This window comes from Lissotriton helveticus, chromosome 11 (assembly GCF_964261635.1).
Source record: "Lissotriton helveticus chromosome 11, aLisHel1.1, whole genome shotgun sequence".
Classification (NCBI taxonomy): domain Eukaryota; kingdom Metazoa; phylum Chordata; class Amphibia; order Caudata; family Salamandridae; genus Lissotriton; species Lissotriton helveticus.
This window is the reverse complement of record NC_136072.1, coordinates 732,094,169-732,121,020: the sequence shown is the minus strand read 5'-3', so window position 1 is coordinate 732,121,020 and position 26,852 is coordinate 732,094,169. Positions and strand designations below refer to the sequence as shown.

General features: G+C 44.1%; 1 protein-coding gene across 2 annotated transcripts in view; it reads right to left on the bottom strand.

The window, feature by feature from the left end:
• The window catches only part of DPYSL2 (dihydropyrimidinase like 2), a 422,636-nt gene that overhangs the window by 35,355 nt on the left and 360,429 nt on the right, over nucleotides 1-26,852 (bottom strand). For both annotated transcript variants that reach the window (XM_078666613.1, XM_078666614.1), the window contains exons 8-9: nucleotides 9,862-9,982; nucleotides 646-802 (exon numbers count right to left, since the gene is read on the bottom strand). In XM_078666613.1, coding sequence (XP_078522739.1) covers nucleotides 646-802; nucleotides 9,862-9,982 — 278 coding nt within the window. The remainder of the gene's footprint in view (nucleotides 1-645; nucleotides 803-9,861; nucleotides 9,983-26,852) is intronic.

Sequence of the window (26,852 nt, the reverse complement as noted above, 5' to 3'; positions counted from 1 at the left end):
TGCTTGTTAATAAAGCGATGCAGTCTCCACAAATTGTTTCCAAAACACTTCTCGGAGAATATTCCATTGTTGCTGTTTGGAGATCCAAAATTGTTACTGAACTGTTACAACGTATATGTAGGAACACTCACTGTTAAGTGTCCAACTACAGAGTGCAACAGTTACATTGTATACAGTAACCCATGTCAGTTCTTTATATATTTCACAATACTAAAACAAAATGCTTGGTGGCTTGTGGGTTATCCGTACTGGCAAGAACAAATACAAAAATAAACCACAACAAAAAACAATTGCATATCATGCTAGTTGGAAGAAAAAGGTTTATGAGTACGGTCAGTCAGTGAGCGGCAGTCTGAAGGCACGCTTCTGAGGAAATTGGGACTGGGAACAGATGACTCAATATACAGATACCCATCACCTACCGGCACAATCATAGTGGAACATTATTCCTTCTCTAAAGAAAACGTTGTTGTTACTGAAAATTGCAAGCCGTCCTACCACCACAGAGAAAATAGGGGATATGTAGAGCAGAAAGGGCCAGGCTACCGTATGAGTATAACAAGATATGGGAGTGTTAGGCAGAGAGAATCGATTTAATGGATCAAATATTGCAACACATGGCACACGTGCAACTGTACTACTCACCAGGACAGCAAGGAGTTGAGGAAGTCTGGCGTGGTAGGATCAGGGCTGAGTGGTGGAGAGGTGACAAAGGCTGCTGCCTTGGCCCAGTTTTTGCTCCAGTAATGAGTTCCATCTGTACCCAGACTGGCTGTGATAGGCTCACCATACACAACTGTACCTAAAGAGGGATAAAAGGCCAACACAAGCTTAAAGGTGCAGCATACATAGAATAAAACACCAACCAAGAAAGGCATCAACTCTTTAGCATTAAAATGTGTGACAAAAATGGAACTGGAGTCATGCAAGACAAGAAATATGAATTAACAGGCAAGACATAGAATAAAAAAAATTAAATCAGTAATTGCGCATTCCAGCACTATGGCCAACGTGCACCAGGAACAGGAAGATAAAGATATATTCAAGCTACTTAAATGTTCTTGACAAATGGCTACTTTCATTGGTTTGTGATCATCTACTGTTCTGGCAAGGTTTATACATTAGGCATTACTGCAACATCAATCTTCAACTGGGGGCAAGGTCTGGTCTTCATTAGTAAAATACCAATGCAAATGCAATACAATTGATGACGAGTAAAAAACTGAATTTTCACTTTCATGACAAATATTTAAAAAACAATTCTGCAGTATTGCACACCATAATAAAACGTCTAATCAAAACTGACACTTTGGCTGCATTGCTAAATTTCTATAGTACTATCTAAAAAGCATCTGCAAATTTTATCTAAAATGTTGAACACCTGCTCAAAGGAACATCTTGAAAATGCCTACTACAACGCGGGTATTTGCTCCCAATTTGGTATGGACAGAATCAGGCCGATTGTGCCAACTTCAAATTCAAGCAGACTGAAAAAGGATCTGTATAACCCAAACTCTATAAAGGGTTTGTTCATTTATGCTATTTCCATCTATAATGTTAGGAAGTCACTGTGACTCTATCCAGTGAAGCCCTCATTAAGAGTTGGATGGAAGAACAGGGAGGATCTCGTATTCTGAGTTTAGCTGTAACAATCCAAACTTAAAATGTTCGCTGTGTAGGTTTCGCCCGATAGCAACTGGTGAAAATTGCATACTGAAAACGGGATGGAAAAAAGGAAAATCTGTGCTAATATGAAAGTCGGATAATCAAGTTATCCCTCAGTGAGTTTTTAGGGAACCGTAGGGGCAATTTCAACCGAGAAACCGGACACCCCAGGTGAGGCAATTCCATCAGGGTCAGGGTCAGGCTCGACCACAGAGGTATATTCAAACAAGACACACTCAGTATTGGAGAACTTGAATGCTATCCCAATGTTCAATTTGTCGGATGCCCATATCTCCACTGAATCCATGACCCTCTTATCTAGAGGCCTCTCCTTTATCCCCTCTATTCAATTTGATCGCTTCGAGTTCACCAAGGACCTTCATTCTTTCTTTAGGAAGATTAGTCTCAAAAAATTCTTCCTTACCCGTCCTGCCCTTTTGGAATCAGACAATGTCTCAGGCTTTAAACCTCCATCCAACTTCACTCCTAGCCTTGACCTCCTTGGACCCGAGATAGGGATTTTCGAAAAGGCGGTTACAAAACAGATCGAAAAAATGATCAAATACGTCCCTAAGCCGGCTTACAACCTACTGAGTGGAGAAAATGAAGCTTTGAAAGAACTCCGCGACAGCCAGAATCTCACTATCAAACCTTGCGATAAAGGTGGGGGGATAGTGGTGTTCAACACTTCCATCTATGTTGAAAAAATGACCGCGCTTCTCTCATCCACCAGACATTACCAGCGAATAAGAAGGTGTCCTGAGGAAGTTTTGAAACATCGCATTTTGACTTTGGTTAACTCAGCGGTAGCGGAAGGATATATCTGCACTAAGGAAGCAGAGTACCTTACCCCTACATATACTAGAATGCCCATCATCTATGGCCTACCTAAGTTCCATAAGGATATCATGGATCCCCCGATGCGACCTATCGTATCTACGATCGGGGCGGCCACCGAGCCTATATCAAAATACGCGGACAGGTTCTTAAACACTTCATCTCCAAAGTGGAGAAGATGCCCTTTGACTACATAACCGAACTGCTGGTAACCATGGACCTGGAATCCCTTTACACTAACATCCCCCAGGAGGAGGCGATCCAGGTCCTAGAGGAAATTCTGACGAGCCAGAATGATCTCCCCAATGCTCCCTTGATTCTTAATTGTCTCAGGATCGTACTGGGTGAGAATTATTTTGAATTCAATAAGGAGTACTTCCATCAGGTGCAAGGCGTCAGCATGGGGGCCTTGTGTGCCCCCAGTGTCACCTGGCTGTACATGGGCAAGTTTGAGGACATAAACATCTACAATGAAATGGCTCCTTTTTTCGAGAACGTGCGAGCTTGGTCGCGCTTCATCAACAACATTTTCTTCGTATGGAGTGGTGACCGTGAATCTCTGAACGAATTTGTGTTATGGGTAAATTCAGCCGACCCCAACCTTAAATTCACTGCTAACTTTAGTGATACTAAAGTTGAATTTTTAGATGTTTGGGTTAAACACTCAGAGGGCGAATTATTGGTATCCTTATATACCAAACCAACGGCCAAAAACACCCTACTGGAATACAGGAGCTTCCACCCTCGTCTTTCAGCCAGTTGCTCAATCTCCGGAGGAATTGCACGGAAATCAAGGAATTCCTGCTGCAGTCCGATATTCTTAAAATAAAATTGGCCCAACGCGAATACCCCTCTCGACTTATTTGAGATTCATTTAAACGCGCAAGATACGTCAATAGGGAAAGTATGTTCCAAGAGCGTAACCCTGTGACTCATGATCGATTGGTCTGTATCACCAAACATTCCACCATCAATCACAAACTGAGACAAGTGGTTAATTCCCTTTGGTATCTTCTCAATATTGGAGATCAGGAAAAGACAATACCTAAACCCCTCTTTGCGTTCCGCAGGAATAGAAACTTACGCAACCACCTAGTACGTGGTGCCCTGCCTTCACCTGGAAGCATGAGACAGATTGGAACCTTAGGTCTCCCCCCAGTTGAGGGCCACCACCGCTGCGGAACATGCCAAGCATGTCCACAGGCTATGGTGGGAAGTACCTTGGCGCTTGACAACCGTACCATCAAGTTGAGCGGAATGAGCAGCTGCCGCTCGTCCAATGTTGTGTACGTCACCCTATGCCCCTGTGGGCTGCCCTATGTGGATGAGACAGGGCGTGAATGCCGGCATCGGATTGGCGAACACAAATCTAGTATCAGAAACTTGAAAAGTGGGGCTCCACTTGTTCAACATTGGATTAATGCCAAACATACTGAATTGGACCTTAAATGGTCTATACTTGAGAAGATACGCACAATAGCAGGGAAGGACAGTACTTCCCTTAGAAAGAAAAGGGAAGTTGTTTCGATTTTTCTTCTCAATTCGATGCACAAGGGCTTAAATGAGCATTGTCCATGGGAAAATGCGATCCTGTGAAGGTTTTTCTCACATAGAGGGCCCGTCTATACTTTACTATTGTTCTCATTTTCCATCCCGTGATCTCCCGTGCTTGTCTGCACGTGGAGGTAAGACTGTCCTTATTGTTCATCCTCCTGATCACAGCAGATGGCACCTTGGTCCCGTGTCTGTAATCGTTGAGAGCGAATGCGGTCCGACTATCTATTCTGCTCCTCTGCGATCCGAAATGAGTCAGCCTACTTTGCAGTATATGCCTCTGCCCTGCATTCATCCCCCGCTGATGCTTTTTGAATCGCTACGTCCATACCCTCTCTTCTTATGAGTCTGATATTGGGATATTTTGTTATGTTTTACTTTTTTTACCTGCCGTATCTAGGATATCTCATTGGTCCCTGATCCGCATATATCTTTTCCCGTTTTGATGTTTCATCGCAGATTTTTTGTTTTGTTTATCCGTCTCGAGCTCCTCCTGTCCAGCCTCCCCATTGGACCAGATCCTCCCCCGCTTATTATTTAAACCTCGTGGGTTTTCCCGCCGTTTACTTCCGGGTCAGCCCCCGGCCTTTTCGCTGTGCACTCCCGAATACGGTGATTGTATGTCCCTTTGTCAGGCCTTTCAGGTACGTTTACTGCATCTGCTGTCAGTCCTTGAGCTTAAACGAACCGGGTATCGTTAATGCGGGCGTGTTTCATGGGGGATGCACCTTGTCTCACAGCCCTTTGAAAAAGATGCTTCAGGACACCAGATAGGGGCTTGGGTTACCGTGATATTTGTTATTCGATTTAGTGAGACTTTAGTGATTGCTGTACTCTGTCATCTTTCTAGTTCAGTCCACCCTGATTCGTCCCGCCAGGTCTTGTTCTAACGGCCTCATGGCATTTAAATTTATCACCTCTTATGGAGATATTTTTAATAGTGTTGAGCTCCAGAAGGGGGCGGGTGTGGTTACCCTGAACGCGTCTCCCCATCTCTGACACGGCCCATTTATGTTCAAGGATCGTGTCCTAACAAAACACTCATACCCAGCCTTTAACCGAGTCTCCTTCCTTTTTACGACCAGATCTCCATTCTCCATTTTTTTACAGGAGCGGAATGGAATGACTGAACTATGTTGCCGCCTTGAACTTTAACTAGCGGCAGCTCTACGACCCCTATCAGGTAACTCTGCCGCCACCTTGTCTTTACTCCCCAAGGTTTGTTTAGGATTTTCAGCAGGTTTTTCTACTAGGTGATTTGAATTTGTATCACCTTGCGGTCCATACTATTCCATTAATACATTTCCACCCTTGCTCCAGGTCTCCCTAGCATACCGCGGCTAGATTCGAATCCATCTTCATTTTTTCTTGATTATTTCTGCAGACTCCGGATTCTCTAACGTGAAACCGGTATTTTCCCGAGCGGATATCCCCCTCTGCCATCGTGGTCTGGGTGCTCCTCGTACATTTTACCATCATCCTATAAGCCTGAGACCGTTCTTGGACGCAACTTTATCTTAATCTCGGTAAGTGGATTTATGCTAGTGAGCCTGAATGTTACGACTTTGGCATGCCTCAGGTACACTAGTGAAGGTTAACTGTGACGTCTGAACCTGGGCCTTGTATTTTTTCTTGTCATTGTCCTTAGAATCTTCTTGATACCACTTCACGGCATTCGCTGCTGTCTAACTTTGTTAACCATCGAAAAGAATTGGAATATACGACGTTTAGTTCCGGTTTGGAAACCGCGATACTGCCTTCCTTTGTTTGCAAGTGAGTATCAGTCTCGCTCACTATTTGAGCGCTTCCAAAGTTGCCCGCCCGGGTTGATGGAAACTAGTTTGATGGATGCAACAAAATATCCAGGGTGGCCGCTGCACTCTACCAGCCTGTTCGCTATTGAAATCATTTTCCTGTTCAGCGATCCAGCAGAAGGGTCGTCACTTGAGCCTTTAAGGTGCAAAATAAGTGGTGATGGTCTGGCTGACTACTGTTTCATTCTCCTTCCACCTTAGATGGGAAGAGTATTGAATATGTATGTGTATGTATCTTGTTTCTCTTTCGTTTGTCCATTGGGATCCCTGTTCTGTTGAAATTTGTCTATTATATTTATCTTTTGAAACCTTCTATGCAGTTTTTTGAGCTCAATGTTTTTCACCAGAACTGTGACAAAGCCGTTAAGTAACCTGTATTAAAAAATGTGTTAAAACTGTCCATATTAAGAACATGTATGTAAAATTGAAACTGTTTTTAGGTCTCGCACCTGCGACGATCGCGAAGCAATGTCACTGCAAGCCCTATTGTCGGCGGTTCTGCTTACTACGAGCTAAGGGAGACAAGAGATGGGCACGCGCAACCTGCCGTAATCGGATCAGGTCGCGCGCGCGTTCACCATCTCCTGTCTCCCTTAGCTCATACAGCACACAGACACACAGACACACACAGACACACAGACACACAGACACACAGACACACACAGACACACACAGACACACAGACACACAGACACACGCACACACACACACACGCACACACACACACACACACGCACACACGCACACACGCACACACACACACACACACACACACACGCACACATCCCCTCCCCCCACCAGTCATCGGGCTCTTTTTACACACGCACACACACACACACACACACACACACACACACATACACACACACACGCACAGACACTCGCACACACACGCGCTCACACATCCCCCCCTCACACCCCGCTCACGGGTTCTTTTCACGTGTCCCTCTCTCCCTCGGCAGCCAGCGGGTCATTCTCAGCAACAGGCGGGGCTCTCCACGAGCACGGGACCCCCACTAGCTGACACGCAAATCTTCCGTCTGGCTTCACGGGCACAGGAGCACGGGGTAGGCTCCCGTCTGCTTCCTGTATTTTTGCGGCTCCACCCCCGTCCCAACACAGGTTGCCTGGCTTACGGTTAAAGCCAGGCTGCAGCAGTGAGTTTATTTCAATACCTAACTTGTTATTATTGTCTGAAGTTTGCTTAGGGATCTAGCTGTAGATGTCGGTGCTTACACAGCACAAAATAAATCTAGGTTGGAAGCAACAAGCGCTGTACATGTGGAGGGAGAGGAGGCGCTCGGCGATTCTGTTAATCTAGTGGGATTCAGCTATTTACATTACACTTGAAGCATACATTTCTATAAAAATAAAATGTGTCTTGGATTTTACACCACATTCCGAAATGTTTGATGTTACGCGGCCGGATCTTCAATGACGTAATTTGTATTGTTTCTTATTGTATTGTCATTCTTTTATTTAACAAAAAGAGACAAAATAAAATGTGTCTTGGAGCGCAGTGTTCGGTGTTTGATTGGGTGTTGGAGCTGCGATTATTTTACAGCCAGTACCCTCGCTGCTGGACTACACATCCAGCAACAGCCCTGGTATGTTAGGTTCATACATTGCTGCTGCGCCCTCTGTTGACGGGGTGGGGTGGCGGATTTACGGACGATGAAACGAGACAGCATTAATTTGGCGGGTGGAACGCTTAATGCAAACGTCTTCAGTACATACGCGGCCTATCATGAGTCTTGTCACAAAACATAATTTTGGTACGCGATACTTTCCTACACACACGATTCTTAGTAGTTGTGACTTGTGTCGCTCATGGTATACCCTCGTTTGCAGGGGATATTTATAAACTAGGGAACGCTGAGTTACATTAAAAAGAGGTTGTGCTAATGTTCTCGTCGTGGTATATGTAGCGCCCCACAGTCCAGAGCAGGTCGCCAGTCGCTGGTCGAGTGTGCGGGCAGGTTCTTGAACAACTGAGGGCAGCACACCTTCCTTCCTTCCTTCACAGCTCCTACTTCTCACCTCCCCACAGCGCTAAACACGGCAGCACACAGCCCCTTTGCTGTCTGGCTTAGACCCCCACTGCAGGCACGGCTTTTGATATGCGGCTTTAGCCCCTGCGGCCCCCGCAGCTGTTGTGAGCAGTTAGGAGCATAGGTTAAGGGCTGGAGCAGGGGGCGAAGAGCCAGGAGAAGAAAGAAACGGTCTCCCCGCTCGGGGTCTCTCTGCGCTTACTGTGGTCTCAATCGAGCGGGTGGTGTGAAAACACGGACTGGACTCTCACAGCCTTGGACAAACGGGAGGGCCAATTGTTGTTCACATTAAAGGAGTACTAAGCAACAACTTTGGCTTTGTTCTATATAATATTAACAATGCTTCAGTTCTAAAATGATGAGACTGTGAAAGAACTATAACCAGTCTCCTTGAAGTTACATCAAAGGCAGTGAAGGGTGGTACTGCTGCAAAGCTGTGATTTCTTTTTCCACCAAGGGTGAGTGCAAAAATGGAGAGCCCGATAGGGACCCGTTTCAGAACCTGCTTTTTAGATCCGGCTTACCTAAAGCCATGGCTAGGAGTTAAGCCGCGCCTAACTGATGAGCTCAACAAGTCAGGAACATGTCTGTCACTGCTTGAGTGCATGTACTGAGGGGAAGTGTATTAAGCTGCGCGGGCGGGGCTACCCTTTCCCTGAACCACGACTGATGCAATGTGCTTGGTTTGTAGTGGTACAGTAAGCCAAAAATGACCTGCTGGAAGGGACAGCATGCGCCATTCCTGTGCACAGGCACTGGCATTGACTGGCCCTTTACTTTGGTTGTTACACGGTATGTCTTTAGTCTGTAAGCACTATTTTCTTTAATGAGTTTCTCCCACTGCAGGCACAACTTGACATGCTTTCCTGCACCATTCAGCAGGCCATGCACTCTTTCACTTTCTAAGCAGCCCAGGACAATGGTGGCCGCTTCTTTGAAATGAAATAGGTCTCGCATTTTCAAGAGTTTGAGATATTGGCATTGTAAATGACAATGCCTTTTATTTATGTGTTAATTATCAAAACAGATAAATAAAAGGCATTGTCATTTACAATGCCAAAAGTTTAAACTCTTGCAAATGCGAGACCTATTGCATTGCAAATGCTTGTTAATTATTGCAGATTTTATGCTGTGTCCCCATCCCCCCTTCCCTACTCTGACTGCCCTGATGAAGGTGTGGCCCTAGACCTGGCATCGCATCAAAAGGTGCGTTGGCGTTTTGTAGTTTGTCCTGTTATTCTGCCATCTTGTCTCCGATCCTGTGTCGGGGGATTCTCCAGGACAGAGTATATGTGCTACATCTGACCCTTGAAGTATGATGAGTTTGGAACAAGTGAAGAATGTATGGGTATGACAGAGTATGAAATTTGCTATGTTGCAGAATGAGTGTGTTAGCTGTGTAGTTTGACTGAAGTAATGTAGGCTTGTGTGGGGTGTCTATCAAATTATTCTTTGTGTAATATTACTTGTTGGTATTTACTTTCCTGAACTGAAATGATATATCTAAATTGAAGAAAATAAATAAAACAATTTTTATATTTTTCTAACATGTTGTGACTGTAACTATGTGGTCTGGTTTCTGGTTTCATTGAGCTCATCCCTGCATTTTGTAAATATAGGACTCTAGTCGAGCCGCCAGATTAATTACAGGGGGCAGACTATTTTTGTGCTTTGAAGTGTACCTCAGTGAGACCTCAAAATGAAAATGGGGTACTAATTTTGTCCCAGGTTAAGGCAAGGTGCAGGATGTTATTTTCCCTGGGGCAAAATTACTAGCTCGTACATCAAGCCACCTAGTAAAGAGGGGCTACATATAATACTGAAGGCAGACCCCCAGGTAATGTAACACTGTAGTGAATTGAGTGGGGTCAGGGAACAGCATTTGCATTAATCAAGTCTATTTAAGTCCATGTGTGCAGTAAAGAGGGGGATGAACTTACCCTTTTTCCTGGCCTGAGCGATAACATCAGCTGCGCTCTTGCTCATCACCTTGGTGATGTAGAGAGGGCAGTTTGTTTGATTGGCAACTGTGATGGCTCGATTCACTGCTTCAGCCTCCACCTTAAAAAATAAGAACACACATTCACTAAACCGGACGTGATAAAGGTCCATTAGTGATAGAGCCCACCCCATGAACTGAACATTCACCTTCTACTAAAATGTAGGCATTTTATCAAATTCAGATGGAAAAAGAGCGTTAGGCATGCTGAGATACCAGAATATCGTTGTCAGAATACCATCTGATGTAAATACTATGTTCTAAATATAATTCACATAAATATCAACCAATGGCAGGAATCATAGAAAATCTTCACCCAATCGGACGATATTTTTGTATATGGACAAAATATTTATGAAATACAATATTTCTATAAATTATATTTTAACACCTAACCAAGTAGACTAGAACCCTTGATTCTGGTCTCATACAATCCTTGCATCCACCATTCAACCCATTCAGCAATCTTATTGACAGTAGTTAGTCAATGAGAGACATTATGTCCTCTCCAAAGTACTCTCCTGTCATGTGGGAAGCTATCACATATGTAAAACAGAGGGAAACTACAATGTCTGAGTCATGCTGGTTCTTATGGAAGCTCTAAAGCATGTTAGATTGGTACAATGAGATGATTAGATGGGGAAGGGTGGAGGGGGCCGAGCTTAAACGAGAGGAACAAAAAAGGATGCGAAAGATACCCATCTCGCAAGAATGGAATGCAATGATGGAGGAGTTTACGGCCAAGGAACTACAATCGTAGAAGTGGAACGCATAGCTATAGGCTGCAGGTTTCGACATAGGGCAACAATAGGATAAAGTGTGGGACAGTTTACCTTTCTGTTTACTGCTCATGTATGGGATATATATGTGCCATTGTATATCACTGATTCCACTTGTGGGATGACCACTAGATATGTATGAAAATGTTAGTTCGAGTCAGGGGAGGGGTGGTGGGTGGTACTTTCAATTTCTTTTCTTGCATGAATGTATGCAACGTTCATGATGCAAATTGATGGCTATAACATTTGTATTAATGTAAAAATCAATAAAAGTATGTTATAAAAATGGAAGCTATAAAGCAGACACTGCATATTCTGCTAAGAAGAGATCGATATAAATAACACACAGGTAGGTTTGCTTAGACAAGACTTCCTTACATGTTCAATGCTTCTTTCAAACTATATTCTAAGAAAGGATCAAAAAGCATGAATGTGGGCTCCAGCTCATGGGTGTAAGGGAAGTATTAAAAAGTGTGTGCTTTACTTTCAAATCAGCATTTGATAAACTAACAATTGAGAGAAATGTCCCAATTTTAAGCATTATACCAGACACTGTTTCAAAGAGGACTTTGTATTAAATAAAGCAACATATAACAAAACGGTTGGGATGGGGTCTAAATGTAAATGTACAGGAATTTATATAGTGCAAATCACCAAGCGGTTTCTAAGCGATTGCTTAGGGAACCCGTCCTGGTATTCCCCTGTGAGATAACCCCGGCAGGGTATCCGCAAGGTGAAAGCCAGGCATCCCGCCACGAGGGGCCGTTGTGGAGATTAAGCAAGCTATTGCCCAGAGTCGCAGAGTGTGAACCCGTGAATCGAGTAGGCACCGGAGCGAGAATTGTCGAGTCCATGGACATTTTTTTAGGACTCAAGACCCCGCTGAGCCGGGAATTGAACCCTGGTCCCAGGCTGACCTCTGCTTCCAGGTCTGCCTCCTCTAACCAGTGAGCCACACTTCTCCAAGGGGAAAGCAATATTTATAGACCTGCCATACAATCTACACCCCCATATACCATGTAGAAACAAACAACATGACTGTCAGCGGTCTGTAAAGAGAGAGGACTAAGTGTCTGAAAAGCAATGGATATCACTATATCCAGGAAATGAATCCCATCAGCCCACCCATATGGCGGAGCATCATCATCTGGGACTTCTCTGGATATTCGTATGGATAGGGAGATACACTTGTTGGAATAATGTGTTAATCTCCACTTCACCGAGATCACCAGCGATGGATCCAACCATAGAATGAAAGGGAGGGATAGAGTGGTGTGGGATGTTTAAATTGCAGTGCGAAAATCGTGTAAACAGAAAGTGAGTAATTTAAAATTGGCTACCGTGACTGGAAGAAAAACTTTAATAGGGAGCAATCAAGGTGTCAACATTAAAAACAAAGTGTATGACAGTTTGAAAGAATAACTGTCCAAAGAAGATGGTATCGTGGTCAACATGTTTCTGCCATTTGCTAGGGAAATTCCCTTCTGGCTTTCATCAGGACCTAAGTAATACACTACTGCAAAAATATGAAACCAGTGCAAACCAAAGTATTTACACCAGAGTATATGATACCGGATATCCAGTAGTGCGTGGAGGATCTCCTACGTCTCTTAATCCGGTTCAAAATCTATTGGATTATTTCCTAATAATCCTTGGGAGTAAGCCCCACCTTGGCTTAGGACGAGGCCAGAGGTACCGACGGAGAGAGCGGGGCCTCCTAACCCTGATCAGTGGCCAGGTGAGGTGGGGCTTACTCCCATGAAAAGCCAGAAGGGAATTTCCCTAGCAAATGGCAGAAACATGTTGACCACAATACCATCTTCTTTGGACAGTTATTCTTTCAAACTGTCATACACTTTGTTTTTAATGTTGACACCTTGATTGCTCCCTATTAAAGTTTTTCTTGCAGTCACGGTAGCCAATTTTAAATTACTCACTTTTTGTTTACACGATTTTCGCACTGCAATTTAAACATCCCACACCACTCTATCCCTCCCTTTCATTCTATGGTTGGATCCATCGCTGGTGATCTCGGTGAAGTGCAGATTAACACATTATTCCAACAAGTGTATCTCCCTATCCATACGAATATCCAGAGAAGTCCCAGATGATGATGCTCCGCCATATGGGTGGGCTGATGGGATTCATTTCCTGGATATAGTGATATCCATTGCTTTTCAGACACTTAGTCCTCTCTCTTTACAGACCGCTGACAGTCATGTTGTTTGTTTTTAAATAAAGCAACTCCACACCTGTTATCACGAGCGAGGACCCCACACATGAGACGCAGACAGAAATGGAAACCGGGATCAGCACAAGGCAGTATTCAGAGTAGGAAAAGCTTTCAGTCACCTGCCGAACCACAGTCAATTCCAGATTGAGCAAGCTGAGAAATATTAAATGTTCAGCAATACTGCAGGGAAGTACCCTCTCAGTTGGTTCTGGGGAACCAATTGAGTGGGGCAGCGCAAATTAATCATCCTCTATTCTCGATCAACACAGTCTTACACCCTTGGGAATTTCATTGTTCACCCACACACCCACGGATGCAGACCACCGTATAAAATCCATTACCTCAAGAGTGCAGAGCACAGTTCTGAAGCTGTCCATGTGAGAATGTAGCTTGTGGCCAACCCAAAAGTCTTATATTAGACAGAATTAAATGCAGCTAACAACCATTTAAGTATCTGGTTGCCTGCAGGGTCAGAAATCTATCAATATAACAAATGTAAGTTGAATTTCAGTGTTAATGCGCACACCGAAGGGATACATTAAAAATGTTTAATGTAAACAAATCTAATAAAGTGATGTATAACCAATGTGCTTGCTACAGATAAAGAGATATTGACAGTTAAGTGATTTAGTCTATATTTTAGAATGGAAATTGTTTTCAAGGAGAAGGGGAATTGGAAAAGATGTATTTAGTTAAAGAAACTAATCACTCAACATTCCCTTAACCAGCAGAGCCTGGGTTGTGAACTTGCACTGTGTGATACGTTATTTAGTGATTCTCATGACGAGAGGACCCTATCTGGAGGCACACTTCAAAGTAGAAGACCTTTTCCAATGTGCTTCACACCCCAAATAGTTGAATCACTGTGTGCAATTCGCAAGGAGTATAAGCCAAGTTGCTCTCACTATACTTCTGTTAATTTTGCAGATCTCAAAGCGGCTTATGGTGATTATTCTAAATTTATGTAAACTTGAGTTACAAATAAAGCATGAGCTACATAAACTAAATTTGGAGTGGAGTCACATTCTGTTCACAAGTCTCACCAGTGTTCCTCAATGCACTCTGGTAAATGCAGTTCATGGTGGCCCAACCTCACAGTGTTAGTTGTGGTCACACACTGGTCCCAAGACGTTTTCAACACTCAAGCGACCACAACAAAAACTGTGTTACAGACAACCTTGAACTACATTTACTATGCTCACCTGTTACCGTTGGGCCATACCATTGAAGGACTGGACTTTTTAACAGTACCAGCGGTGCCAGGGAACAACACCTATAACCTTCATGGGATACCTGTTTCGGCGCACAAACTACAGAGACACAGGACACTTCCTTCGGCGTCAAAGATTCAAGGTTTATTTACTGCAGGGAACACAGAAGTCACAACAAGTACAACACGTGCAACTTGGGGAGACTGCTTCAAATTGGTTCTGTGGAGCGCTCCTTTTATACAGAATTTACTCATAGGACAACATGGTACACAAAAGTTTACAACCTGGTTCCCATAATTATCCCCCAGAGGGGTCGCTTTGGTCACTTTGGTACACATAAGGTCCGGAACATAAGTGCGGAAACATTTGGCGGTTCCCAACTGTAAAAACCCATCTTCCCAACATTAGTGAATTCCGATCGGCAGTAAAACAGATCGAAATAGGGACAAAGACAGGTGCAGAGGAAGATGGAGACAGTGGGGAGATCGAAAAGGGTGTAAAAGGGGAGGTATCGGGAAACACGAGATACAGGCATCAAAGGGACGTGCCTAATGAGATGCACGGCTGAGACAATAAACCGGCACGGCAAAAGCGGGGCCATCTGCCTTACAGTATCATCCCCCTCATCGTAAAAGATATTTACAAAGAACATGTGTCTTCCACAAATATCTTGAGAGTCCCAAGGTAACGAAGCGGACAGTGTCCGTTCGCTGGCTACTTGAGGGCAAGAGACAAAATGGATGCCGTATCTAAGATGGAACCCGTGGGTACAGATGAAAAACCCACATATCAAACGAACGGTTTAAGTTAGCACAGCGAAACTGCGTATACTTACTAAACTCGTCATTTGCGGTTCTTAGATACCAGACTCGACCATATTCGTGCGAGTCGAAAACATCACTTACAATTGTCACAGAACCTCAGACGCTCCTTTTGCCCTCATGTAGGCAAGCACTAGTCGGAATCATATTCGATATTCATCAGAACCTCGAGATGTTGCTGTAGCATAGCTCTGTTCAACCGAGACCCTTTGGTAACAGGTGGCTGTCTCATACACGTTGTAGCACAGAGGCCACATAAGGCAGGACCGCACTGCACGCAAAGGCAACACGTGAACAGGAACGCTACAACGACTCCAATGATCATCAGAATCTTCCAACCCCAAGTCGACATCAGGCCCCAAAACCATCCAAGTAGCGTCCAATCCCCTACATCCACGTGTATGGATTCGGAGATCTTATGCAACTTCGAGATGGCTTGATAGACAGTCGGAGCGTTATCAGGAATGAAAATACAGCAGCTCGAATGGATCACCTTACATACCCCACCTCGATCTGCTAAGATCACGTCTAAAACCATACGGTTTTGTAACGTCATAAGTCTATCCGTCTGAAGTTCTGTGGTGATATTACCAAGGGCACTGGCAGTAATATTAGCTGTCGATTCTACCACTCGAGTCAACTGTCTCAGGTTCCTACTATTAACCATAGGTCCCCAAAATGGGAGGAAACCCTTGAAAAAGTCTCCTGCCTCTTGACCGGCAGTATCCTCTTCGCTAATTACGCCTCTCACAACTCTAGTTTTGTGATAATCTGCATCTACAGTAAACGTCGGAGGCAACAAGTTTGCGATAAAACATGAGCCCATGAAGTCAGAGGGCAACCATGCATACGCACGATCATGACAAATAAAGTATGTACCCTTGGCAGCCAAAAACACAGGGGACGAGACCATTGGCAAAATATAATTTTCAGTGCAAGCACTCTCTCCAAGTCGGGCTTTCGATCTACGGCCGCGACCTATTAAACAAAAATTACCAATGTGGGGTACGACCCATATCGGAGGCGAGCTTTTAAGCTGTTTTTCACCAGTAAACACACTATATTCGCCTCTACTTAGGACCCTATAGGCTTGTACCTCTTCTTCAGGGATAAGCGAGGGATCATAGATATCGCTATCTAAATCCTCTATTGCTATAGATAAAGGTTTTTGGTACGAGGTAGGACCAGAGTAGGGGGAACGTGGTTCTCGAATGGGGTGGAAACCCAGTGCGCTTTGAAACATTGTTTGAAATGCTCGAGCAGACCCTTGGGAGCTATACGGTAACACCAGATATGGAATTCCCTTATCCGTAGTATGCGGCATCAACCCACACACCCAACAATTAGTAGTGTTAACCACTAACTGATGCTGATGAAGGAGCTGAATAAAGGAATTGTTGCGGAATTCTGCACGTCTAGCCTGCTCGTGTTCAGGTAAGATGTGAAAAGAATGAGGAGAATCAGTGGAGATGAGTTTAAGGTCAGGGGTAGGAGTAGGTATGATAGAAGGCAAGAAGTAAGACATCGTGTAATATACTCCACCCGCCAATAACGCAGAAACAGTCACAAACAGTACGAATATTTGGAACACAAAACATTTGGTACGACTGAGTTGCTGCAGCTTGAATCTTTGTGCTTGAGCTCTTTCCAAGTCCATCAGCTTTGAAAATGCCATTCCCTATGACCGTCCGCAACGTTTCTTGACGCACTTCGTTCTGTGTAGCAATAGTCAATTCCTAGGAGTTCCCAGGAACCGACGGTCTTTAACCTAGCGTCAAGACCTACTAACCAGAAGGAAGTACGTGCGCGGCCCTACGGCCTTCATTTCACAAATATATATATATATGCGAAAACAATGTCTCTCAGCTGTGGAAACAAAAAGTGTAAGGAACGAAGCTCAATGAATATGTACAAAATAATTACAATAGTATGAGTGTTCAAACTGATCATGGAAAACGGGATAATGCACTTGTCAAGGGACAGAACGGGGTTTTTTATTAGTCTTTAGTGCTGGATCGCAAAAAATATCGGGTTTTCCCAGGACGTGTCTGTTCGTTAAACAAAAGATCCGTCGAAAGGGACAACGCCCTGTTGATCAGCTGAATGTTCTGGTCTTGAGTCTTCTGATGACAAGTGTTCAACAATGCCTTTTTGCTGCACTGAGGATTCTCCGACAGGTTGTGCGTCGCTGAAAGGTACAAACGCTGACAATCCTTCGGTTTCAGTTGATGCAATGCCTTTCCTCACCCACGAGTCTGCTGGCAACGGGATGGGGACTTTCTTGGTATGGGTGGCATGCACCCAATTCTTCCGCCCCTCAAGACGAACTGCAGTTCTCGTGGCAAGGAGGACCTGATAGGGTCCAGTGAACCTGGGATCCAAATTGTTCTTGCGCGAAAAATTTCGCGTTACCACCCAATCTCCGGGCTGGAGCTGGTGGCCTGGACCCTCCGTCTGCGTCGGCAATGCTTCGTGAACCTGTTGGTGAATTAACCTCAGTTTAGCAGTCAAGTCATGAAGATAATCGATCAACATTGGATACTCAAGATCACAAAAAGGCACCCGGTCTAGGGACCCCCCAAACATTGGCAGGGCGACCGAACACTATTTCATAGGGACTGAGCCCTACTCGGGAGTGTACAGTTGCCCTTGTTGACAGTAATGCTAAGGGTAAAGCGTCAGGCCATGAAAGACCTGTCGTAGCCTGAATCTTTGCTAGTTTTAGTTTAAGGGTGCCATTGTACCCTTCAACCAAACCAGCTGACTGAGGATGATTGGCACTATGGAATTTCTGATTAATTCCAAGGCCCTTGCACACACTCTTCATCACACTCCCCACAAACTCACTTCCGTTGTCTGACCACACAATTCTAGGCATTCCATACCGAGGAAAGTATTCCTTCAGTAGGATTTTCGCAGTGGACAAAGCAGTATTGTCTTTGAGAGGATAGGCCTCAATCCATCGGGAGAATGCGCAAACAACAACTAAAACGTATTTCAAGTTATTGCATCGCTCCATATGGATGAAGTCCAATTGGATCACCTCAAAGGGACATGAAGGGGGAGCAAAACTACCAGGAGGAGTTGGGGTTCCCTTACCAGGATTGTACAATATACATACCATACAATTCTTAACCAAGCGTTCAGCACATTTCGTAATACCATCATTCTTCCACACAGGAAACAGCAATTTACAGATACCTTTCGCGCTAATATGTGCTAACCCATGTGCCATAGTCACAACAGCCAGCACATATGCATCAGGCAACATCCATCTTTTCTGTTCCGATAAGTCAATCCAACAACCATTCGCATCCAACTTTCCCTTACTTTCTTTCCACTTCGTCTTTTCAGTCTCGGTGGCCTCATTCTGAATTGCTTTCACACTCTCGATAGTGTTTTCACACATACTTGATTCTGCAGGCCACCTAACCGAACTCGTCACATACATTCGAGTGCTAAGGTTCCGGGCAGTCTCCTTAGCAGTCTCATCCGCAAACGCATTACCACGACCAACATCATCCGTCACCTTACGATGCGCACTACATTTAACAATCGCCACTTGCTTAGGCAATGTAAGTGCATCCAAAAGATCATTTACAAGCTGGCCATGCTGAATCTTCGTACCATGTGACGTAAGGAATCCTCTCTCTCTCCACAGTCGTCCAAAACTATGTGCCACACCAAACGCATATTGGCTATCTGTAAACACATTCACCCGTTTATCTTTAGACAACACACACGCTCTCGTCAAAGCAATTAACTCAGCAGCCTGAGCCGAATTCTGACTTAACCTTGCGTTTTCCACAATCGTTCTCAATGTAACTACAGCATACGCAGTTGTCACATCACCGTTCGGCAACTTGAAACAAGAACCATCCACATACAAAGTACCATCGGGATCTGTCAATGGAGTATCTTTTAGGTCAATGCGACCCTTGGTTTCCTCTTCAGTTCTGAGACAGCAGTCATGTACTGCTTCACCACTTGATTCTGTGTCGATCGGCAGCAATGTTGCTGGATTCAACACATTACATCGTTTTATCCGTATGTGACTGGCCAGCAACGTCAACTCATATCCAGACAATCTTGCACTTGTCAGATGTTGAGTTTTCGTTCGGTTCAATAGAGTGTCGACTGCATGCGGAACCATTACCGTGAGCATATTATCCATGACTAGACCTGCGGACTGTCGAATGGACGCCGCAGCTGCCGCTGTTGCCCTTAAGCAACTTGGCAAAGCTCTTGCTACTGGGTCTAAAGTCGAAGAAAAGTAGGCACATGGGCGTTGCTTACCACCAAAAGGTTGTGTCAAAACACTCAACGCGCAACCATCCCTCTCGTGAACGTATAGTGTAAACGGCTTACTGTAGTCAGGAGTGCTCAACACAGGAGCCGAACACAACGCATCACGCAATTCAGAAAAACTTTTCTGACATTCTTCAGACCAAGGTACTGGGGATGAAACATCTTTGCACGTAAGGGCTATCAATGGTTTCGCCAACAATGACAAATTTGGAATCCATTGTCTGCAGTAGGACGTAATACCTAAAAAGGCGCGAACATCTCTCTGGGTTTTTGGCACAGTCATTCGGGAAATCGCTGCAATTCTCTCTGGGGTCAACCTTCTCCCTTCTTTTGACAATAAGTGACCTAGATAGGTAACTTCTTGACAACAATACTGTAGCTTTGAAGGCGATACCTTGTGGTGCAAGTCATGTAGATAGTGTAACAATGATACTGTAGCCGTTTTGCAAATAGTTTCTGTATCAGCTGCCACTAAAAGATCGTCAACGTATTGAATCAAAGCTGCACCCGTTGGTAATACAAAGTCATCAAGTTGACCTTTAAGTGCTTGGCTGTAGATTGACGGACTCTCACAGTAGCCCTGTGGAGCGCGTTTTAGCCTAAAACTGCGACCACCTAATGAAAATCCGAATAGGTCTCTGCTTTCCTCTGCAATTGGGATGCTAAAGAAAGCATTCTTTAAATCGATCACTGTGAACCAGGAGGCAGATGCCGGGATCATTGTTAATAAAGCCGTAATGTCAGGGACCACGGGGAATTGTGGAACCACTATTTTGTTTACCTCTCTCAAATCTATAACGAAACGGTACACAGGAGGTTTAGTTGGGTCAGTTCGTTTCAGAATTGGCAATACAGGGCTATTACATACATTTCCACGAGTTTCTTCAACAACACCCTTTCCAATGAGATCATAAACAATTGCTAACAGCGCTCGTTCGCCCTCGAGAGAAATACGATATTGAGGTAAACGCGGTAATCGCGCATTTGGTTTCAATTGAATCACATAGGGTGGAATGTCTAACAGGCCCACGTCATTGGGACCTGTGGCCCATAAGGACGCAGGGAGGGAACTCAACTCCGGTGGGAATTTATCGACTGACAAATACATGGGAGAGATCACTCTCCGTCCCAATGTAAGCTTCACTCCTTCGGGGGAACAATACAATGTTGCATATAATCGTTTCAACAAATCCAGACCCAAAAGATTTTCACCACAACCTGTGGATAGAATCAGTGGAGCGGTTAGCTCACGGGGTCCAATCATAAGAGGCAAAGGATTAGAGATTGGGTTACTAACAGGGGCGCCAGAAAATCCAACGGAAACGTTCGTTAAGCCAGACAAAGGTGCGCCAGGGAGTTTTGAATGCATGATGGAACTTTTTGTCGCACCAGTGTCTAACAGAAAAGGCTCAACTACACCCGATGTAGCCACTGCAACGTAAGGCCCACTCTGATCGACCGGAACTGACACTACTCCCTCTCTTTGTCGTTGGCTGTCCTAGTAATGGTCATTTACAACAGTTTCATACTCTACATAATAATCATCAACATTATACTGTGCAGATCGAACTGACCCCGCATTTCGCTGATCAAAGTAATTATTTACATCCGATTGATTTTGATAACGATCACTCTGATTGTGGGATGAACCACGACCTCTACCACGAAGTGCCTGTTGAGGACCACCACCACGGTTTCCACGTGTCGACACACCATTCAGACGGTCCCGTAAGGCAAGACAATCATATTTTAGGTGTCCCTCTTTCCTACAATATGCGCACTGATTATACCCAAGTGAAGATCTGGAATCAAAGTTGTCAGAGCGCGGCTGTGTTCTATCGAGCTGTGCTCGTGGCCGATACTGCTGTTGTGCATCATTTTGGTTTGATCGTGGAGGGTATGCTTGCTGCAACAAAACCTTCGTTTTGAGCTCCTTCGTTTTCTTTTCTACACGATCACTTTCTTCCTTTTCCCTATTCTCATAATACTGAGCCGTTGCTAGTATTTGCGCAGGGGTTGAAACTGCCCATGCACTTTCTGAATTCTTTAGTTTGTTGCTTAGTTCAGGCAACAAATTCGACACGAATTTGTCAACGAATAACCGCTGGCCTCCCTCAGCGCCCATGTCCTGGCCGCTGTGGTCGACAAACGCTTCCTCAAACCTTGTAAAGAAATCCGAGACACTCTCGTCTTTCTTTTGCTTACAAGCTGATAACTTATCCCAGTTCACCTTCATCGCTGGCATGAGAGTTTTCATGAGCGTAATGATTTTCTGAGGCAAATCCAAGATCAACTGTTCAGGCTTGGCCCCACCGACTTGTAATGCATCAGCTGCTAGCAGTGCAGCCCAATCACCCCCTAATTCAGCTGCGTGATTGGCTTGACGAATTTTAGCCCAAACTGGTTGCGGTACAACGTTGCCAAACAACATGTCGATGTCGGCAAGGTTCATAATAGAAGCTTCTATCAGTTGTGATAACTCCTTATAATAACCAGCCGGATTTTTACGCGGATCGGGTAAGGATTGCTTCACTTGCAAAACTTCCGATCGTTTCCATGGAAGATGTATCCACACTCTTCGAAAATGCGGTAGCACCACAGGGTTACCCTGCGGATCTCCAGGCACCCACAGTGGCGGGACTTCTCTCATAGGATACTGACCAGGAACCGCTTTCCAGTTTTCAGTGGTATCATCTAATGATACCCGAGAATGTGCTGTGGGTCTGAATGCTAATAAGCGTTCCACGGCACGTCGTACATCGTCTCCTATAATCATACCGTTTGAAAAGTGACTCTGAAGTTCAATTATGTCGGACGGTACATTATCTACATCATCATTATACCATTCTTCTCTAAAAAAGTTACACATCTCCTCAAATACGAATCTCTGCGTAGGCTCATTAAACTGAGAAAACGTATCAAAGACTACACGTGGAGTGTAATTAGCAGGATGTCTTATCCACCTATGTGCCATTGTTACTAACGTCTCTTTCTCCCTACCACTAGGGATCTGACTCCGTCTCTGAGGAGTTTCAGATAAATTAGACGAAAATAACGGACCAGAAAGAGGTGAATAAAGGGTAGCAACAGAGTTAGGAACACGCTTACGAACAGAAGGAGAAAGAAAAACAGGGGCAACAACACTGGAGGTGAAGGAAGGCATAGTAGGAACGGACAAGATAGTTGGAGTGGCAGAAACAACAGTCTGCGAAGGTACAGGTACAGGAGCAGTAGGAACGAGGACAGGTGGTGAAACAAACGTAGGGTTAACAGCGGGCTGACCCGCAGCCGCTGGAGCAACAAGAGGTACAACAGGAGGTACTACAGGAGCAACTACAGGAGCAGTAGCACCCTGTACATAAGGAGGTGGTGATTTCATCAAGTATGACAGCAAGGAATCCTCCTTCAAATCTTCTTCTTTCTTTTCTGATTTATTCGGTAAAACTGGGTAACATTTATCTATTTTCATGTGATGCAATCTAGTAGCGATTTCCATGTCTTTTTCTTCTTTGTCTTGTCTACATTCTTTTATAGCTTGCATTACAGGAACGAACTCTTGCTTTTGATCCTTTTTAAGTTGTTTGATTTCTTTCTGCTTGGCCTCTTTACGCCATATCCGAAAAGAATCAAACATAGCTGGCCTAGCTTTCTTTGAAAATAATTTAGCCTCAAGATTATCTAAAATCGAAAGTTCAAAAGTTCCATGTGGTGGCCATCTAAGGTCACCGTCTTTCTTTGTATAACGGACCCAGTAATCATTATAGATTATAGGACCCACACCATGTCGACTATAAAGATCATGTATCGGAGTTCCAACTGGAGGTATCGGACATGAGTCCTCCAACCGGGAATCCATTGCGCAACATTTGAAAATACGAAACAAATCACTATGGCTAGGCATCGTGCACACTAACCTAGTATCAAACTTCAAGGATTACCGAAGCAATAAAACCTTGTGTAAGTCAAAACCCTCGGTTTTTGGCAATTGCAACTGTCAAATAATACTAAAAACCAATACTAAGAACCACAAATGCAATGGAACCATGCAATACAACAAAGCCTTAAGGCTATTACAAAGCTCGGAGAGCTAACCACAAAGCCTGAGGAGGCTATTACAAAGCTCAGTGAGCTATTACCACAAAGCCTTAAAGGCTAACCACAAAGCTTTCAAAAGCTAGAACAACCACTAAGGACTGGGAGCGACCCACAAATACTTAACTCAGAACTTCAATGGCGTCACCAGGAAGGCCCGTCTGTCGTCTCGCTTGTACATAAGGTCTACGCCGGGCGTCGAAGACAGGTCGACAGTCAGGGCATCGGTCCGTCGCAGCCGTCAGGAGGCGGGAATCTTCGCAGGGAAAAACTTCGGGCCACTTATTTCGACAACAGGATCGATGAAGCGGGGTGCACCTTCCCTCGGAGATTTCACACGAAGTTCCTCACGATCATCAGGCTTTGGACCGGTACCGCTGAAGTCGCCCCACGTTGGGCGCCAACTGAAGGACTGGACTTTTTAACAGTACCAGCGGTGCCAGGGAACAACACCTATAACCTTCATGGGATACCTGTTTCGGCGCACAAACTACAGAGACACGGGACACTTCCTTCGGCGTCAAAGATTCAAGGTTTATTTACTGCAGGGAACACAGAAGTCACAACAAGTACAACACGTGCAACTTGGGGAGACTGCTTCAAATTGGTTCTGTGGAGCGCTCCTTTTATACAGAATTTACTCATAGGACAACATGGTACACAAAAGTTTACAACCTGGTTCCCATAATTATCCCCCAGAGGGGTCGCTTTGGTCACTTTGGTACACATAAGGTCCGGAACATAAGTGCGGAAACATTTGGCGGTTCCCAACTGTAAAAACCCATCTTCCCAACATTAGTGAATTCCGATCGGCAGTAAAACAGATCGAAATAGGGACAAAGACAGGTGCAGAGGAAGATGGAGACAGTGGGGAGATCGAAAAGGGTGTAAAAGGGGAGGTATCGGGAAACACGAGATACAGGCATCAAAGGGACGTGCCTAATGAGATGCACGGCTGAGACAATAAACCGGCACGGCAAAAGCGGGGCCATCTGCCTTACAGTATCATCCCCCTCATCGTAAAAGATATTTACAAAGAACATGTGTCTTCCACAAATATCTTGAGAGTCCCAAGGTAACGAAGCGGACAGTGTCCGTTCGCTGGCTACTTGAGGGCAAGAGACAAAATGGATGCCGTATCTAAGATGGAACCCGTGGGTACAGATGAAAAACCCACATATCAAACGAACGGTTTAAGTTAGCACAGCGAAACTGCGTATACTTACTAAACTCGTCATTTGCGGTTCTTAGATACCAGACTCGACCATATTCGTGCGAGTCGAAAACATCACTTACAATTGTCACGGAACCTCACCATGACAGGCCAGTTACCACTGCAGAGAGAGACTTTCCTAACAAGGTCAATTTAATTAAGCTTTTGTGGCGACCACTACAAACGTAACACAATTTTAGCGGCAGATGTAACAGCTTATGGTTTCTACGTATTCTACGGAAAACATTGCTGTAATACACAATATAAAATCACATTTCCAATTTTCTAGTAATTTTCAATTAAAATGCATCTTTACGAACTTGCTAGTTTGAAAAGTTTATAGAATGTTCCTTTGTAAAAGGTTTAAAGTAGATTGAAAATATATGTGCACCGTAAAATTCTCAAAACGTTTAGGTTATACTTTGTATGTACAGATATTGAATGTCTAACCTAATTATTTCTTTGTGAGTTTGGAACTTTATAAGAACCAGGATTGGCCCGAAATACACACGCAGCAGTCAGAGCGCTCCTGCTCCAATTGTTACTCCTAGGAGGGTGGCATCCATCTATTCCAGAAAGCTTCTCACAATTTCTGACATTTATCTAGGGGTTTTGTATCAAATACAAAATATTATGTAACTTTAAAAACAGGTAGTTGTATTATGAATAAGATCAATGTTTCTTTTTTTATCATCTGTATTGAGTAGGTAGTGGGCTTTGGAGACATCACTTGTCAGTACAGTAAATGCAATTAAAAAAAGAGCACTGATAAAAGTACAAAAAAAGTAACAGCTACAGCAGATACACATTAAGTGTCACGAGTACCAAGAAAATCCAATAAATATTTTCAAAACAAATCTCTTTGATGTTATCTACAACGAGTACTGACAATATTTATGTTTTCCTGTTATCTACTTATATATATGTTCCCAGTTTTCACTCTATCTATTTGATGAAACATTTGTAAAGTGCTCCTATACCCTTCCAGGGTCTAGTTCGTGCTCCATACAACTTCATAAATAAATAAATACAATTAAATTAAATAATCAAGCATGTAAAACAAAAACTGCTCACCTATAACTTTCTTTTGCACTTGGGGCATCATCGCCTTGGTGTCTTTGCTTAAAAGCAGACAAGGCCAGGGTGTACAATAACCACAGCATCACGTGTTTGGGCTCATTAGGGTTTTCTTTTAACGTCAAAACTCTTACATTCTACCCCTTGCACAATCCACCACCACTGTTTACCACGAACATCCACTCGATCTCACCTAACACCCTCTCTACGATCTACCATCTGGGCACATACTTGCAAAGCAAACTAGGAACAACACCCATGCACTTGCGAAATCTAACAAACGTTACCAGCATTCCACTCTGCACTGCCAACAGCATATGCACTGTGCACATATTTCACTTCATTCTTGTCACTGTGCACTCACCGGTCTAGTAGTAGGCAGAAGCTATAGATTACCTCATCACTTTCAATAATCTAGTTGGTGTTTTTATTACAGACGAGGCTTAGCCCAAGAATTGCGTACATCTTTGACATGTGATTGCGCAATACTACAGCATCTAGCACACTGACGAAACAAACCACTCAGGAAGGGGCTATGGAGTCATTCACTGAAGGACATGGTCTTCCACGCTACTACAGAAATCACGCATTTGAGCTCCTCTCCTTTCAGTTTCTGCTGTCCACCAGAGAGACTGACCTTTTCCACCTTATCTATTGACCTCCCTACTCGGACCCCATTTTCAACATTGCAATGTCAGATTTCATCACACAATCTTTAACAGCTATGTAAACATCTTGACCTGAGATTTCAATCTCTTAAGCGATGCATTAAACAAAACCATGAAGGATAGTCATTAAACAAAATTAAGAAGGATACTGTCATCAATCGGCTTGCAAGTGCAGACATCACATATTCCATCATGTTCCCCATCAATACCAAGTGGTCCGTCCTGGACCTCAGCCGCACCACCACGTAAAATCTCACATGCCACCCACACCACTCCATCATATGGGCTGATCAGGCATCCTGTTAATTGACTGACACACATCTTCAACCTACAGTGGTCAATCAAAACTGGCTAAGATGGCGAGTCAGTCATTAAAAAAACTTTCTGCTAAACCAATTATTACAGCCAGATGTTTCTGGCCATTAAATCTGAAGCCGTCATAGACATGGAATCTGAGCACCAAGACTCACCTCATAACAGAAGAGGATATCCCGATCAAACCTCACTCCCTAAACTCTTCAGTGCAACAA